This window comes from Malus sylvestris, chromosome 3, assembly GCF_916048215.2.
Source record: "Malus sylvestris chromosome 3, drMalSylv7.2, whole genome shotgun sequence".
NCBI classification, from domain to species: domain Eukaryota; kingdom Viridiplantae; phylum Streptophyta; class Magnoliopsida; order Rosales; family Rosaceae; genus Malus; species Malus sylvestris.
In genome coordinates, this window is record NC_062262.1 from 3,206,260 (window position 1) to 3,223,725 (window position 17,466).

The window sequence follows — 17,466 nt, forward strand, 5'->3', positions numbered from 1 at the left end:
GTAATTCTATTAACACCTCCACAATCTTATGAATACATCCTATAATTTTATTTTTTCAGTTAAATTTTCATTTTTGCCCTGCTGAATTAAGTTAAGTTCAAAATAAACCTCATCCATCCCCTTATGTCGACTGCCAACCACCACAGTGTCTGGGCAAAAAACTCGTCATGCTCTCTCTCTCCGTATATATATATGTGTGTGTGTGTGTGTATCCAATCAGCCGCCACTCGCCGGTAGGTAATAGGAAATTGGGAGATGGAGTGTGTGAATCAAGAGTGTTAGGCAATTCTCAATCTCCGCAACGTGAGGGGTTTTTGGTTGTGCTGATATCGATGACGGATACCTCTTATATGGGTGGCTCATGGTTGTCAAGCTAGCTTTTTTGCCTTCGTGACTTCAGAAAAATGGAGCACAAAGCTAGAATTTTAGAGGTACATTTTAAATGTGAGGTGTATTCGTAAAGATGTGGGATGTTAATAAAACAACCCTTTACTTTTATTAATAAAACAAGTCAAACACCACACGAAAGAGTAGTTTGAAGAAAAAACGCATTAAAGTATTTAATAGAAAGAAGAAAGGCTTGAATTCTTAGTTGCGTCGTGGAGGCTTCTAACTCCAATCGAACGCATGTCCTAACAATCATAGCAAGAGCTTGATTCGTGTTTTCCAATCATCATTGCGCTAAGTTTTGTGTCCAGTTTTTCATCAATTTCAAGTACTCTATGTCTTTTTTTAAAGTTCATTTTCAAATCTTCTTAGATCTTCCCTACCCTTTGACATTGAGCCTTTGTCTCATATTACATCTTCTAACCGGAGCAATAAGCAATAAGCAAAAGCCAAAACAAACCAACATAAATTCGGAGATCAACGTCCAAGTGCTGCTACAAATTGAAACCCTTTTTTAGTCAATAAAACTTCACAAGATGAAAGACTGGAAAAATCTAACCCCAAAAAACTAAAATTTAAAATGATAACAAGGACGAGAATAAAGAAACAAAGCCCTATCTAGCTAGCTGGAAATTAAGGGGGAGCTGCCGTGTAACCCAGGAAGGGCTAGTTCATCCAACGCCTGCATGCAGATATTCCATGAATATTATTTGGTTCACAGACATGATCCACAGATTGCTTGATAACGAAGTGATTCTTCATATTCATCAACGGACCGACACCGAAGAACACCGCGATGAATACAAATATGACCATCGTGCAAATGCAGCAGAGGCACAGCCTGCAGCACATCTCCAGTTAACTACTTTATTGTCTTCTCTTAATTCCCCCTTTTTTCAGATCCAAAAGGTTCATTTTCTATTTAAGACCTTGGAATTTTGTGGAATTGGGTTTTGGATTTTGAAAAATGGGAGGGGTACATTTGAGTTTCTTTTATCGTTCCAACTTTATCAGATGTTTATGGCAAACTTTTTGATGCCATGTTTGCATTCAAATGTTTTGGTTTTGGCATAATTAGTTTATACATGTATACTATGAGAAATGTCATGACCATATTTTTCTCTTTTTACAATCAAAAAGTAAAGTTATGGACTAGTTTGTTCTCGCATGTAACATTAAATGTAATTGCAGAGAAATGGGTTAATTAGATGAACTGCAACTATTTATAGTTGAGATATATACCCGAGAATTACGATAAACGTTTCCTTCTTACCCTTGTAAAGCGGAAAACCTAATTAACTTGAGATCGCCATTTTTTTATATATACACCAAAATACGTTTTCTTGGACTTTCTCATCAATCCCTAAACCCTAGGATACGAGAAGTTTCCGCAGTTGACAAGAAATGTTCTCTGAACAGCAAGGAAAAAGCCACCATTGTGAATCAAAATCAATTGAATACTAACTAATCTTGCCAAATTATATGTATGTATGTATCATATATGTGAAACAAAAATTAGCACAAAAGCAAATTAAGCAAAGCACATTAATATCGTAATAGAAGGGTTTGGCGCCTTTTGGTGGAGTATGATTCTACAATCGTTGTCCAGCTGATATCACATGATACCACTAATAATCATCCTATTAGTGAATTGATTCAAGTTTGTCATGCGATGTTACTGCATGACTGGGAATGTAATATTCAACTATATCTATCGTGAGATGAAATTTTATTATTGATGAGTTGGCCAACCTGAGCCTCTCTCATCCTTTGAGACCGGACTATTTTGAGGAAGCTTCATTTTCGTGTAAACATTTATTATAGTTTGATATTTTCGGAGTCTCTTGACCTCGTGATATTATTTTGTAATTTCTTTTTCTCGGACTATTAGCCCCTTTGTATAACCAAAAAAAAAAAAACAACGTACATAAGAATATCATCAAATGGGGGATTAACACCAAATCAAGTACAAAAAAACACAGGTAAAAACAATTTATTTAGGTTTCAAGACCAACTCAAATTCATCGGTACAACATATACGTAGCCCTAGCAAACCTGAAAAAAAATTCAAAAAAATGGAAAGAAGAGAGGAAGACACACAAATAGATTACACTGTATTAGTGCAGCAACAAGAACCCTAGAATGGTGAAGGTGCTATCTCATCCAACCAGCTGGGTGAAGGTCCTAGGTTGCCAAGGAAGGGTCTTCCAGGCTTGCACAGTGACCCATAGTAGCTTGGCTCACAAGATTCCACAAAGTGAATGTGTGTCTTAATAATCTTGAACCTCTTGATCGGACCCAGCCCCAGCAGCAGGCAAACTACTACCGTCAGTATTATGGAGCAACAAATGCAAGTGCAAACCCTAGCAATGCACCCGATGCAACACATATTTGCTTGACTTCTTTTGTTTCTCCTTCTCTTCTTTTTTGAAGATTTGGATCCAAAAAGAGAGAAGAGGGAGGGTTTCTCTCTTTCTCTCTCTTTGCGTCTTTGTATTTGGCCAAACGAAAAGCTTTTCTTCCTCGAAATCTTGGAATTCCCTTAGGTTAGGGAACGCAAATGGTTTGACAATGTGTTTTCTGTTTTAAGGGCACACTGAATGTTATAATTAGTAAATTTTTGTATAATACACGGACGTCAACCGTGTTTTTAGAAATCGGTTGATGGGAGTACTCTCGTTGCTGATACACCTTTCAAACTATTTCAAGAGAAAAAAGAGACCCTTTCATATGATTTCATGATAAAAAGAGACTTTCTAACTTTGCTTGTGGCCACTATTAATATTGTAAAAAAAACATTGTCTTTTTTCTTTTTCTTTTTAAAAAAAAAAAAGTCAAGCAGACTCATCAACCGCAATTTTTGTTTATTGGAAAGGCGCAATCCGCGCTCTTACCACTGAGCCACTTGTTGTACTTTGTCTTTTGATTGTTTAACTTAACTTCAAAGTAAATTCTTCCCCAAACCTAGCTAACAAACTTGACAAGCTTGTTATGATTTGACTTGGTCCTTCTTCTTCTTGTGGAAAAAATGATAGACATAATTTGTGCACCATGTGGTAATCTTGTTAATGTCGTGCGTTGGTCTACTATAAAGAAGATATTGTTTGGACTTATATTTGTCATCCCTTGTTCGAATTGAAATGGACTTAAATTTGTGCATCATCAGATTGTTTATATGCATAGAATATTTTAACAAATACAGTACATGTTGTTTATTTTTGGCAGTATGATATGTCACATGCTGCGTTAGCTCTACTATATTGAGTTATTGACCAAAAAAATTTTAGCTACTCTATCGAAAGGTAGAGCAATACTAGCCAAGGGTTTATTATTGTGGCTAGCTAAATGATTCAAATGTTAATTTGTCTAGCCATCACTTGGGAGTATTTTTTGCTCACCATCTTATTTATCACCGTTAGATGAGTTTAACTTTCGAGGTTTGTCTAGTGGATATATATACAAACCTTAAAATTTAAATTTCATCCAACCGTGATATATAGTACGATGAGCATTACCACCACTTGAGGGTGGTAAACAAAAATGCATCAGCCACGACTTCCAACAATACTAGATATGTTAGGTTAAGTTAAAATATTTTAGTATTATTTTTTATAAACTTAACAAGTGGTCATTTACCACACTGGTATAAAGGTTTGAGTCATTGCATGACGGTGCGGGTTCAAACCTCGTCGGTGACTAATTTTCGCTTGATAGAAAAGAAAAAAAAACCCAAACCTTTTTTCTTCTCTTGAAGTCCACAAATAATGCAATTTTATAACTAGATTTACATGTTGAATCTTGATTTTTCTGCATTTTGTTGTTAAAGTATCCAAAATCTCATTTAGTTAGGTTGTTGGTAGTGAGCTTATCCACTATTAATTTTCTGATTTTGCCCTATAACCGCCGATATATGACATTTTCTCTCTTCTATTTCTTTTATTCACTTAGGATCAGTTGGACCACTATGTTATTACTGCTATCTTTTAGGCCCACTATATGTACATATACCCATTAGGCCCATTTGCCTTAGTGAGAGCCCAGCAATCCTTGATGTGTTTTCTCTGTTTTTGCTCAGCTAATATAACTATGAATAAAATGTGTCAAGATTAATTTCCTGTTTTATGATTTACGAGAGATATAATTTGTGGAAAAAATCTAGATTTTAATTTTTTAAATATTATTTAAAATAAAGTTCAATCAGGTGAAATGAACTCTACTATGACTGTGATTTTGATTGCTCATCTCATTACTGCTTTTCAAGAGTTATCGTGGAGGGATTGGATATGTCGGTTTCACATGTTTATCGTGAGAAGAATGAAGTGGTTGATGGTATCTTATATATAAAGCCAACAAGTCCAATAAATAGTATTTTTTGGTGTCACAAGTTTCATAAAAAATAATTGGACAGAAATGTCTCTCAAACAAAAAATTTCAAAAGCAACCCAAAATAACGCATCAAATGTGGTAGGGGTATTTTCATCATTTTAACAATGTTTTTTTAATAATTAATTTCTCTTGTACCATTTTTTTTTAAATTAGCATGTAATATCGGTTATAAAAAAAGATTTTCACGTACATAATAATGTGATTAAATTAATTATCAAATAATTTTTTTTTAACAAACGATATTATTTATATTAAGAGTTTCTTCTACCATAATCTAAGGTTATTCATTTACTTATAATATTTGATTTTCTTTATGTCAATTCACGCATTAAGACTTATAAGTCGCGTCTAACACGTCATAATTCAAAAAATATATTCTGCACGCGTGTCAATATTTGACCCGTTTTATTAACAGTTTTACCCAAAAAAACATAAGAAAAATAAAATAATAAACTGAAATTGGGCAAATACAAATCAATTTGTAAATTCCAAGAAAAACCCAAATCCGTAGTGCAATAAAAAAATCAAACCTAAACCCTAGAAATTCAAAAGTAATAACAGACAAAGAAACAGATTACATTGAAAAGTAATGAGAGATCAACAACCAAACCAAACCAAACCAATCCAAATCACCTAGAAAGGTGGGGGAGCAGCATAACCCAAGAAGGGCCTACCCGACCCGGCCCCGCAGAAAGACCCTGGAACACTCGGGTCACAGATATTCACAGTATCTTTCAGCTTGTGGAATCCGTTCTTGAAGACTCCGAACCCGAATAGTATACCCACCAGAACCACCACCAGAATCAAACAGGTGCACAGCATGCAGACCCTACCCGGACAGCACATCTTTGCCTCTGATTTGGTTTCTCTCTCCCTCTCACTCGAAAACGGGTTACGGCTTGCTTTCTCTCTCTAGAAATTTCAGAACCCAGAAATTGGAATTTGAGATCTCAAAACCTGGGAATTGGGTTTTACTGGGTTTTTTATAAATGTGGGGAATTTTTAGGCTTTTATGCTGCTGCTGCTTCTTCTTCTTCTTCCGAGCGAACTCACCGATTTGGTTTTCTGTCTCTCTCTCTGGAGTGGGTTAGCTTTCTCTCTCTAGAAATTTCAGAACCCAGAAAATGAAATTTGAGATCTTGGAATCCGGAAGGTGGGTTTTGATCGGTTTTTGATATAACGTGGGGGAATTCAATTCGGGTCGTTTTCGGAGATGGAAACGCATTAACGCGACGGGAATTGTTAGCTTATAAGGCAAGCAAATTGCGAAAGGGGGGTTCTTTTGGATTTTGCCCCTTTTAATATTGGGTGGATAAAGTGGGCAAGGGAAAAGGATCCGTTATTTTCCTTTTCTGCTGCAAGCATGAAAGATGGTTTGCCTTTTTATTGTTTGATGACGTGGAGGGATGTGATTGGGGTAGTGTTTGATGGGAATATTCCCCGATAAGTTATTATTGTTTAAATTTGAAGTTAACATAATTGTTTAAAAGTAAATTATATAGACCACTTAATACTACAGTTTAGTGATATTATTTTTTACTTGTAAGTGAGCCTTGATTCTCGCAAAGGAGAATCTGATCCACATTAGCTCACTCCCCTACCTCTTAGTTAGATAACATCGTTTGTTAAAAAAAAAAAGTAAATTATATGGTAATTTTCATTAAATTTATGGAGATTCGAATTTGAATGTAGGGAGATCATAATCCTCTAACCAGAGTAGTTGCGAAATAGGTGAAACCAGGCTAGTGCAGTTTTGTTGTATTTAGTTAAATTCATTCTACACGTTTAAATTAAAATTTTCATAATTTATTTTGTGTTATTTGTGCCAAATTTAAAATTTAGCAAGTTTTGGGCTCGACTGTCATAGAATCAAGACTACAAAATGTGTTTACATAGCCAATAGGATTCTCAAAAAACGCATTTGTTTTATGACTTGTTTGTAAATGCCTTTTTAATGGTTGAAATCGTTTATGGCGAAAATATTTTTGGTACCAATTCTTAGCAAAAATGAAAGCAAGTCTTGAAAAAAAATACTTGAAGTGCTTCCTATAAGAAAAGTGCATAACTGATGCTTCTTATAAGAAGTACTTCAAGTGATCTTGAAACGTGAAAACATTTTTTCTAAAAGTTTTTTTTGTCCTTTTAACTTATCCTAGAGCTATTAGACCCACCTTATTGTCTTATTTTCCCACCTATGTTATAATCCCACCCACCTTAAAAAGTTAAAAAATTAAAATGCTATTTTCCCACCCACTATTATTCCCAAAATAACCTTTAATATATACGTACATATGAAATTATAAAATTGTCTCTTAAAAATAAGACAAATAATATGTAAATGAAAACCACTAAGGTTTGCAAATTCAAATGGAAACAACAGAGGTATCCAAATTCAAAAGAATTCGACAATGACAAATTTAAAAATACGACGGACAAATTCAAATGACCTACACACAAATTATTCTTCTACCTTTTCAATGGAAACATAATTTTCTACCTCTTTCGTAGAAGCGTCATTTTCTACATGTTCAATGAAAAAGTCATCTTCTAAGTCCATTGCTATTTTTTTTTACTTTATCGGAATGAAAGGATATGAAAATATGAGTTAGGGTTTAAGGTAAACAAACTGTCTCCCATGCCCATTTTTTATTTATTTTTATTTTAAATTAAGCAAAACAAGATAATTAATGTCCTTATCAGTCTTTTTGTAAATGGACAAATTTGTAATTAAAAAATTCATTAAAAAGTAGGTGGGAAGATAAGACATTAGGGTGAGAATAACACCACTCATTATTTTTAATTCATTCCGGCGATTCAATGAATTTTATTGTTTAAGAAAATGAATTTTATTGACAAATAGAACTAGTGCCCCACCACCTTTAATGGCCCACTACTAACGGTCACAAGCCCACGTAACCGTGATTTTTGGAGCCCATTAAAAAGACACCTCGAGAGAGCTTCTACATTTAAGCCCACAAATCAGGTGGTACAAGCCCAGTTCTTAATTCATAGCACTTGCAGCCCAAAAAATAAACATTTTGTTTTAATTAAAAGTTAAAATTCGTTTTTGCCCTTAACTAAAAAGTAGAAATCCAAAATTCACAGCTACTTGACCACCACGAGATGGCTCAATTGTCACAGAAGAATTTTAAATTCGTATTTCACACGATACATCTTGAGTTCAATTTCTGTTACTGGTGAATCACACGATGATCGCCAATAAGAGACTGAAATGTATTTATAAGTCTTCTTGGCCTCCAAAAAAGTGGACAACTATAGTGAGGCACCAGCTGATCTCGTTTTGCTAAAAATAAAGATCACAGCTACTTGTGTCACATACCATTCTATTGTATGAAAAAATCCACAGTCAATGCAATCGTTTGTATACCAAAAAAAAAAACAATCAAAGTCACAAATGCATTTGGAAATTTATGAAAGAATATAACATCGAACATCCGGTTCAAAGATAATTTAAAATGCTTGCTACAAAGAAACAAATTCTCCGTAGCAAACTATTTTTTGAATTTCTTACTACCTTTTCATCAAAAATAAGAAAAATAAAAAGGCCACAAATACATTATAATTATACCTAGGGTGGCCATGGGTATATCCCAAAAGCTTGAAGCTCCTAAATTCAATTACATTCCACCGTTAAATGATAAATATATTTAGTTCATGCATTTGTTGTAGCGAATCTTCAACCGTAAGAAAGATTTTTAAGTGTTTTGAAAATACGGTTTAAAACACTAAACGACATAATACAATTGATTGTGATTTTTTTTATCTCTAACCAATTATATCATGAGATTTGACGTTCCGGCCGTATTTCTACGCACTGAAAAGTTTCTTCAAAATGTGAGGTATTTCCGAGTCCCCCTTCTTCCACTCCAAGGTCCTTCCCCCCTCTCTCTCCCCTGCTCATCACTCTCTTCAGATCCCACTCTCTCTCTCTCTCTCTGCAAATCCCAGATTCCCAATCCCCATCTCTCTCTCTATATATACAATCCATTCCGTCAGGGAATCAAAATCCCATTTATTACATTCACATACAAAACCCACAAACGTATATTTATAGATCTGCTGCTGCTCCTCCCATGGCTTCCACCGGGCCAAATCCGCCGCCACAGCAGCAACCGCAGCCCTTCGACATGCAGAAGTTCTTTAAACCCACAAACCCAGCTGCTCTCACCGCCCAAACGTCAACCCCCGCCAATTCAAACCAAAACCCTAACCCTAATTTGAGTTCCTCCTCGTTCCCAGTCCCGCCCGCTTCTTTCCCTCCTCCGACGGGCCCCTACTCGTACCCGCCCCAAACGGCACCGTTTCACCACCATCAGTTTCAATACCTCCCCCAACCGCAGCAGCCCCACCCCCAAATCCAATACTCTCCGCAGGACCACCACTTGCTCCAGCAGAGGTCTCTCTCGTTCCCCACCCCGCCCCTCCAACCCCCTGGTAATTACAACATTGCCACTCCCACTTCCAACCCCAGCGGCACCGGCAGTGGTAATTCCAATTCGAGCCCCAATTCCGGCGCTCGGATCATGGCGCTTCTTGGTGGTCCGTCAGGAAATCTAGAGCCTGAGTTGCCGACTCCTCCAGGTGTCTCAATGCCGCCCACTCTCCCAATGGGGATTCAACCCACTGGCCCGATTCGAATGCCCAGCAATAAGCTACCGAAAGGCCGGCATTTGGTTGGCAATAACGTGGTTTATGATGTGGACGTTAGGTTGCAGGGTGAGGTTCAGCCACAGCTCGAAGTTACACCCATAACCAAGTATGGTTCGGATCCTCAGCTTGTGCTTGGCCGCCAAATTGCGGTTAATAAGTCGTATATATGCTATGGATTGAAGCAGGGCAACATTCGGGTGTTGAATATACACACTGCATTGAGATCTTTGTTTCGAGCTCATACACAGGTTTCATTCTAATCCTGTATACTAGTTTGTATTCACATCTTAGTGTTTGGATTGGTTATGTGCACTTTTATTTTGTTAAAATGACATTGCATTCTTTGATCGCTATCCGGGTGTTGATGCCTTGTATAGTTTATGAATTCAAATTTAGATTCTTTACTTTCGGATGGCTGCAAAAGTTAGTTTGACTCATGTACTATTACTTATGTAACGAGAAATGGCAGTGGGAGTTAGACGGATAGAGATAGCGCAATCTAGGACCAATGCTTGAAGTACTGAAGTGCAGGAAATATCACTGCTTGACAATTGATATAATTAAATTAGCTTGATTTATTGAACGCCTACTATTATATTCTGTGGCTATCCCTTATTAGATGGGATTTTTGTAAATTGGTGTAAGCTTACAAGTTTTTAGTATCTTATTGATCTAAGTGATGTCTTGTTCTGTCAGAGGGTCACAGACATGGCTTTCTTTGCTGAGGATGTTCACCTTTTGGCTAGGTAGGTGTTTTCCGCTATTCTTAATTATTTTTTGTTCATCTAGTTTGGCTTTCTGTTATTTGACATAAATTTGTGCAGTGTGAGTGTTGAAGGAAGACTCTTTGTATGGAAAATTTCGGAAGGTCCAGATGAAGAAGGTACGCCACAAATCACTGGAAAGGTTGTGATTGCTATTCAAATAGTTGGAGAGGGGGAAGCTGTTCATCCACGAGTTTGTTGGCACTGTCATAAACAAGTAATTCATCTTTCAACTTCTATTTTTCATTGAACAGTTACTGCTCCTCCTTCAGTGAGTACAATCATTTTCTATACTTTTTTTTTTATCTTCTTTTTGGCTTTGAATTGCCTGGATGATATCTCTTACTTATGAGTGTTACGAAAAATAATCTTACAGGAGGTTTTGGTGGTTGGGTTTGGAAAGCGTGTACTAAGAATTGATACTACTAAAGTTGTGAAGGGTGAACCCCCTTCTGCTGATGAGCCTCTCAAATGTCCTGTTGAAAAGCTGATTGATGGAGTCCAGTTTGTCGGTAAACATGATGGAGAAGTGACCGACTTGTCAATGTGCCAATGGATGACCACCCGTCTGGTTTCTGCTTCTATGGATGGAACAGTATGTACCTTTACAGTTTTTGAAGGCTTTGTTTCACGTTACATATTTTCTTGTAGGGCGAAACTTTATTCAGCATTTTCATTTGAAACAAATTTGAGGAAACCTGGTTGCCTGCGCCTTTGTGTGATGGTAAAAAAATCAACTTGGTTAGTTGATTTTTTAGTCATAAGAATTTTGTTCAATGTTTGCGGTCAAATTTATTTTAGACACATTGACTTTCCTTGCATACTTTATACTGTTGGATTTATTTGCTCTATGGAGTTTGGTCTAGGTTTGAGGTAAAATCTTGCATACATTTTGTTTTCCTTGCATGCATTTGACTGTTTGCTTTATGAGTTACGCGGCTTTTGGTCACTGTTTGAGGTCAATTTCACATGCTTTGAATTTTGTTGCAAACTTTTTACTGTTAGCTTTTATGACCTCTAAGGAGTTTGGTCATGATTTAAGGTTTTGGTCTAGGTTGAGGTGAATTTTGTTGCTGCCCTTTTCTATTTCTATTTATTTGTGCTCAAATCTTTAGCTCACCACCTTTTGGCTCATACATATTGACATTGAAAATTTGTCAACAAAATATTTTTCTGAATACAATATGGCTAGTCAAAAAGTGTATCCAGTTTCCTGACAGTGCAAATGTCTCTGAAGAAGGAATTCCTGGTTCCAAAGTGACATTGAGAGGTGTATGATTGTCATTTTCTCAAAAGATACAAAATTACTATTTTGCCCTCCTTGTGTAAGTATTGTGTATCAAAAGTGAGGGCAAAATAGGGGAAAAAGGGGCAAAAGATACAAAATTACTATTTTGCCCTCCTTATGTAAGTACTGTGTATCAAAAGTGAGGGCAAAATAGGAAAAAAAGTGGCAAAAAGTTGACTAGGAAGGTTCTCTTAATAATAGTATAGATTTTTGTATTGACGGGGTAGAGAAATAATCATGGGTTATAACTTATAATTCACAGGCATCTGCTGGCATGCATACTAACACTGTCTTAAGTATTCCTGGTTGTTGTTTTGTAAGAGTATTTGCTGATTCCACACAAAATGTATGTCGTGCAACAGATAAAGATCTGGGAAGATCGCAAAGCTCAACCTCTTTTAGTATTGAGACCCTACGATGGGCAACCTGTTTATTCAGCTACATTTGTGACAGCTCCCCACAGGCCAGATCATATTATACTTATCACAGTGGTAAGTGATTTTTTCATTCTTTGCATGTATTAGAAGGGTTCTAGTTGTGTTTCTGCTACCTAATTTAAGTATAAGAATGTTCTAATTTGTTTCGTACTTGTATAAATCGGTTTTATAGGGGCCACTAAATCGGGAAGTGAAGATCTGGTCCTCGGCGAGTGAAGAAGGCTGGCTGCTTCCCAGTGATGCTGAATCATGGAAATGTACCCAGACATTAGAGTTGAAGAGTTCTTCTGAACCCCGAGTCGAGGAGGCATTCTTTAATCAAGTCATAGCATTGTCACAAGCTGGCCTTCTCTTACTTGCAAATGCTAAGAAGAATGCTATATATGCTGTACACTTAGAATTTGGTCCTGATCCAGCAGCAACGCGCATGGATTACATTGCAGAATTTACCGTTACCATGCCTATTTTAAGTTTTACTGGGACAAGTATATCTCCTCATGGTGAACAGATTGTTCAGGTTTATTGTGTACAGACTCTGGCCATTCAGCAGTATGCTTTGGAATTATCAAAGTGCTTGCCTCCACCACTGGATAGTGTTGGATTAGAAAAGTCAGATTCCAATATCTCACGCGATGCAATTGGGGCTGAAGTATATGCTTTGGATCTATCTGGAAGTAAACCCACAGAGGTGTTGCTAGCCAATTCATCACGTAGACCAGCCGTACATGAAAGCAGTTCTGAGGGTGCAGCTGCCATGAGGTATCCTGTAAGCTCTAATTCTGTTGAGGCAATCACTTCAAAAGATATTACCACTTCAAGTACAGAATCAAGACCTGTTTCATTGGCATCGGCATCTAGTGATTCTGCTGTTGTATTTGTTGCATCACCATCTATTCCCTTGAGTCCTAGGTTGTCCAGGAAACTTTCTGGTATAAGAAGTCCAGCAGATAGATCTGAGCCGGGTCGCACACTTAATGACCATGTTGGAGACCAACAAGTCAATGATTACTCTATTGACAGGCAAATGATCACTCCTCGTTCAAACGTGTCAGATGTGCCTGCAGTGGATGATGACTCAAGGAATGATGAGCCTAAAGTTGGACAAGATGATTTATCTAGTGTGCTCAATCCTCCTATCATGTTCAAACATCCAACCCATCTAATAACTCCCTCTGAGATTTTAATGGCTGCTTCATCTTCTGAAGGAGCTAATACTGTTGACTGCAAGAGTGAGGGGGAGGGAAATATCCCAGATGTTCTTGTTAACAGTGATGTAGGTAATTCTGAGGTGGAGGTTAAAGTAGTGGGTGAAACTAGATCTACTCAAATTGATGAGTTTGTCTGTCAAGGAGAACCACAAAATGCTGTCTCAGAAAATAAGGAAAAATACTTTTGCTCCCAGGCATCAGATCTTGGAATTGAAATGGCCCGAGAATGCTGTGTGATACCAGCAGAAACTTATGTTACGGATGAAGCTCGGCAAGTTGATGGTGGCAGTGTGACAGAACCACCAGGCCAATCCCATGCTGGAGACGAAGACCAGGACTCTGCAAAAGATGTTTCTGGGTCATCTACCTCCCCAACAGTTTTGCAATCGCAGACATCAAATACAAAAGTGAAAAAACAGAAGTGGAAAAATTCTCAAGCATCAGGTTCATCATTACCATCAGCAAGTATGACCAATTCCATAGATTCCACCAATGAACATGGTGGGAGTTCAAGCCTACCCTCTGCAGAAGCTGCATACCCGCAAATTATGGCCATGCAGGATACGGTTAATCAGGTAACTGCTAATTCCCATACATTAATGTTTGACATACGAATTATTCTCCACATGACAACTGAAAATTTTCTTTTATTGTTTGAAGACTACTGATCCTGTATTGACAAAATAATGCTACTGCCTCTGTTAATCTTTGTCTCTTTCACTTTGGAACATGTCCTATGTCAGATGGATTTTCTTGTCCTTTTTGAGATGTTTTTTTTTTGTTGGGAAAAGTGAGAAAGTTGTGTGGTTGATGTGTGGACTGGAACTGTATTTATTTCTACCAGCCTTTTCTTAACTTCTTCTACTTTTCTGTTTGTGCAGCTACTGACCATGCAGAAAGAAATGCAAAAGCAGATAACAATGATGGTCGCAGCCCCCGTTACAAAGGAAGGGAGGAGATTGGAAGCTGCTCTTGGTAAAAGTATGGAGAAGGCTTTAAAGGCCAATAATGATGCTCTATGGGCTCGTTTTCAAGAAGAGAATGCAAAGAATGAGAAGTTATTGCGAGACCGTAATCAGCAAATAACCAGTTTGATAAATAACTTAATGAACAAGGACTTTCCAGTCATGTTGGAGAAAGTGGTGAAGAAGGAATCATCTGTGATTGGACCAGCTGTTGTTCGTGCTATAACTCCAGCTATTGAGAAGGCAATACCTTTGGCTATTTCTGATTCCTTCCAGGTTGGAACTTTGGATGATTTGACCCCTTCTTAATAAATCTGGCCTAGAATTCTATATGATCTGGTATCTTTTATAATAAAGTTCCCTTGTAGTTATCTAATTTACTCTTGTGCTGCAGAGAGGAGTGGGTGACAAGGCTGTTAACCAATTGGAGAAATCTGTTAACTCAAAACTTGAAGCTACTGTTTCCAGGCAAATTCAGGCGCAGTTTCAAACTTCTGGCAAACAAGCTCTTCAGGTGTGTATTTGCCCATGTCAGCTTAATTTTCTTGTATTTGTAATCTGAATATGTAACATTTTACCTTGGTTTTGACAATTTGTTTACTGATAATATGATCTTTGCCCACAGGATGCTCTTAAGTCTAGTATGGAAGCTTCAGTGGTACCTGCCTTTGAGAAGTCATGTAAGGCCATGTTTGAGCAAGTAGATGCTACGTTCCAGAAAGGAATGGTTGAACACACAACTGTGGCCCAGCAGCATTTTGACTCCACACATTCGCCATTGGCACTGGCTCTAAGGGTGCGTATGCTTATACCAAGTTCAATCTTTTTCTTTTTAATAATTTTTTGTTGGCAAACTTCCCATCTCTTATATTTGAATGGTTATGATCCTTAGGGTCTTAGAATATATTCAGAAAACAAGTGAAATATCATGTGCTTCTTATGAAATACAGTGAGCCAAATATGATGTTTGCACGATGATCTTGTTTGATTTTTATGTTTAACTGAATGTAAGCTGATATATCAGCTTTGGTGTGTGTGGGCTCGTACCAATTTCCGTCTATGATTAAAATTTTACGAACTACGGTTCTCCTTGCATGAGACTAGCATCCAACGTTTTGATTCTTTCCCTATTATTGTACAAGGTAAATATCATTAGAGACAAGGATATGAGAGTTTGGTATGACTGAAGAGATGATTCTGTATTGTAAGAGACAATTGTTTTCTTTCGAGTAAACCCTGATATCTTTTGGGAATGAAGTATTTTTGGTTTTCCTTTGCTTTAGCTATTCCTTCTGGTATCCACTGCATGGCTTAATATGGTTTGTATTTTCATATGTTTCTGTAGTTGATTTTATATTTTGATGATATTTGCAGGAAGCTATGAATTCTGCATCATCGGTGACTCAAACCTTAAGCGGAGAAGTGGCTGAGGGTCAACGTAAGCTCATAGCTCTTGCAGCTGCACGAGGAAACTCAAGCGCAGTAAATCCTCTGGTCACACAACTCACTAATGGACCTTTGGGTGGTCTCCATGAGAAGGTTTGTTGGATCTTAAATATGTGGAATCTGTGGATGTGCAACTCCAAATGTTCAATTTTATTGAACGAGGGTTGGTTGGCTGGCTATTTTAATCATGAAAAGCAATCTATTTTTGCATGATAGGTTGAGGTACCTTTGGATCCAAAGAATGAGCTATCAAGGCTGGTATCTGAACGCAAGTACGAGGAGGCTTTCATGGCAGCTCTGCAAAGAAGTGATGTTTCCATCGTATCGTGGTTATGCCATCAGGTATGCTTTAGATGATATCCGTGGTGGTTATCAGAGATTCTGAGCTTGCAAAAGATTATCAGCCTGACACATTCTTACGATTTTTTCTTTCTTTTCCAGGTTGATCTACGGGGGATATTGCTGTTGAATCCTGTTCCTCTGAGCCAAGGTGTGCTTCTTTCTCTTTTGCAACAGCTGGCCTGTGATATCAGCAATGATACACCCAGAAAAGTTGCGTGGATGACGGATGTGGCGGGCGCCACAAACCCGGCTAACCAAATGATTGCGATGCACGGTCGGCCCATATTTGAGCAAGTTTATAGCATACTGCACCATCAACATGCCTTGCCTGCGATCAACAGTGCCGAACACACTAGCATCCGACTTCTCATGCATGTCATCAACTCCATTATGATGGCCTGTAAATGATCATACATCGTTCGAAAAGCCTACCATTGTGCAAGAAACAATTGTTATATGGACATTTTGTACAAAAATCTGCTGTGATCCCTTATGAAAAAAAGTTACCGAACTGTAGAGTCAGTTTTCGGCGAATTGGATGCGTCGGCTTAGGCGTTTCGGTTTCTTTGCTTCGAGCTACTGTATTCATCGTCTTTTTTGTTTAGCTTTCTTTTACTTGTCATAGCTCCATGTAAACCTGCAATTTTGTGTATTCTTCACACTTGTGAATGCATCTGTGTTTTGATTTCTGTTTAAATTTTAGCTGTTGTTATCTTTCGAGGCTAGAGGGTCGATGTGGTTTGTTGCATATTTTCTTAAAGATTGTGGGAGGGAATTATGTCAATTTTGCTAATTATGTCAATTTTGCTGTTTAGCAACTAAAGAATAAACCTCTCATCCGGTTAGAAATTGCGATTATGAGACAAAGGTTCAGGGTAAAAGGGGCAGAGGAAGATCTCGAAATACTTGGAAAAAGACTTTAGAGCAAGTCCACCCCTAAGGACTTTGCGCCAGCACTCAGCGCATTTATCCACTCAAGTGAACAGTAATAGACTTGAGTGAACAATAACAGGCCAAGGCACCTCCACCCCTAAAAAAATGCGCTGGCACCCAGCGCATTTATTTGGTGTGTTTTTTTTTTTTTAAAGTTTATTTCGGATAAGATTTTTAACCAATTTCGGATAAAATTTTAAATAAACTTAAAAAAAAACACACTAAAATAAAATTACATACTCATCAAATAAACTTTAAAAAAACACACTAAATAAATGTGGTGTAAGGTGGAAGATGAGGGTTAGGTATTTATAAAAAAAAATAAATAACTTTTTAAAAATTTTACAGTATTTTTTTATATTTTTTAATTAATTTTAATGTAGTTAATTAATCTGGACCGTTGGATTTGAAAAATATTCAAATCCAATAGCCCAGGATTGGCCACATGGCCATGCGCTAGCAAATGGCCCAGCTTCTTGGTCAGCCTGTTTTGTGCTGGCTTAGAGACCAGCATGAGATGGGTGCCAGGCTGTTGCGTGGGCTGGAGGACATGGACAGGGTGCTGGGCTGCTATTTGGATTGAGTGCTAGGCAAAGTCCACTCCGGTGGACTTGCTCTTAAGAAAGAACATAGAGTACT

The 17,466-nt window shown here is 37.5% G+C and overlaps 2 protein-coding genes across 2 annotated transcripts; one reads left to right on the plus strand and one right to left on the minus strand.

The window, feature by feature from the left end:
• Positions 1-5,161: 5,161 nt before the first annotated feature.
• On the minus strand, positions 5,162-6,099 carry LOC126615003 (uncharacterized). The gene has a single exon (XM_050282725.1). The coding sequence runs from the start codon at positions 5,617-5,619 to the stop codon at positions 5,407-5,409; it is 213 nt and encodes a 70-aa protein (XP_050138682.1). The 5' UTR covers positions 5,620-6,099; the 3' UTR covers positions 5,162-5,406.
• Positions 6,100-8,590: 2,491 nt separating this feature from the next.
• Positions 8,591-16,591, plus strand: LOC126614976 (enhancer of mRNA-decapping protein 4-like). Its single transcript, XM_050282687.1, has 12 exons — positions 8,591-9,692; positions 10,141-10,190; positions 10,269-10,425; positions 10,585-10,803; positions 11,859-11,987; positions 12,106-13,716; positions 14,023-14,382; positions 14,501-14,620; positions 14,732-14,902; positions 15,481-15,645; positions 15,769-15,894; positions 15,994-16,591. The coding sequence occupies exons 1-12, from the start codon at positions 8,868-8,870 to the stop codon at positions 16,300-16,302; spliced, it is 4,242 nt and encodes a 1,413-aa protein (XP_050138644.1). The 5' UTR covers positions 8,591-8,867; the 3' UTR covers positions 16,303-16,591.
• The last annotated feature ends 875 nt before the right edge of the window (positions 16,592-17,466 follow it).

Excerpts from the sequence above, each read along its gene's own strand:
- LOC126615003 (XM_050282725.1), bottom strand. The coding sequence starts at position 5,619 with ATGTGCTGTCCGGGTAGGGTCTGCATGCTGTGCACCTGTTTGATTCTG.
- LOC126614976 (XM_050282687.1), top strand. The coding sequence starts at position 8,868 with ATGGCTTCCACCGGGCCAAATCCGCCGCCACAGCAGCAACCGCAGCCC. Across the intron at positions 10,191-10,268 it reads GATGTTCACCTTTTGGCTAG|TGTGAGTGTTGAAGGAAGAC; the intron begins GTAGGTGTTTTC and ends AAATTTGTGCAG. Across the intron at positions 10,426-10,584 it reads GTTGGCACTGTCATAAACAA|GAGGTTTTGGTGGTTGGGTT; the intron begins GTAATTCATCTT and ends ATAATCTTACAG.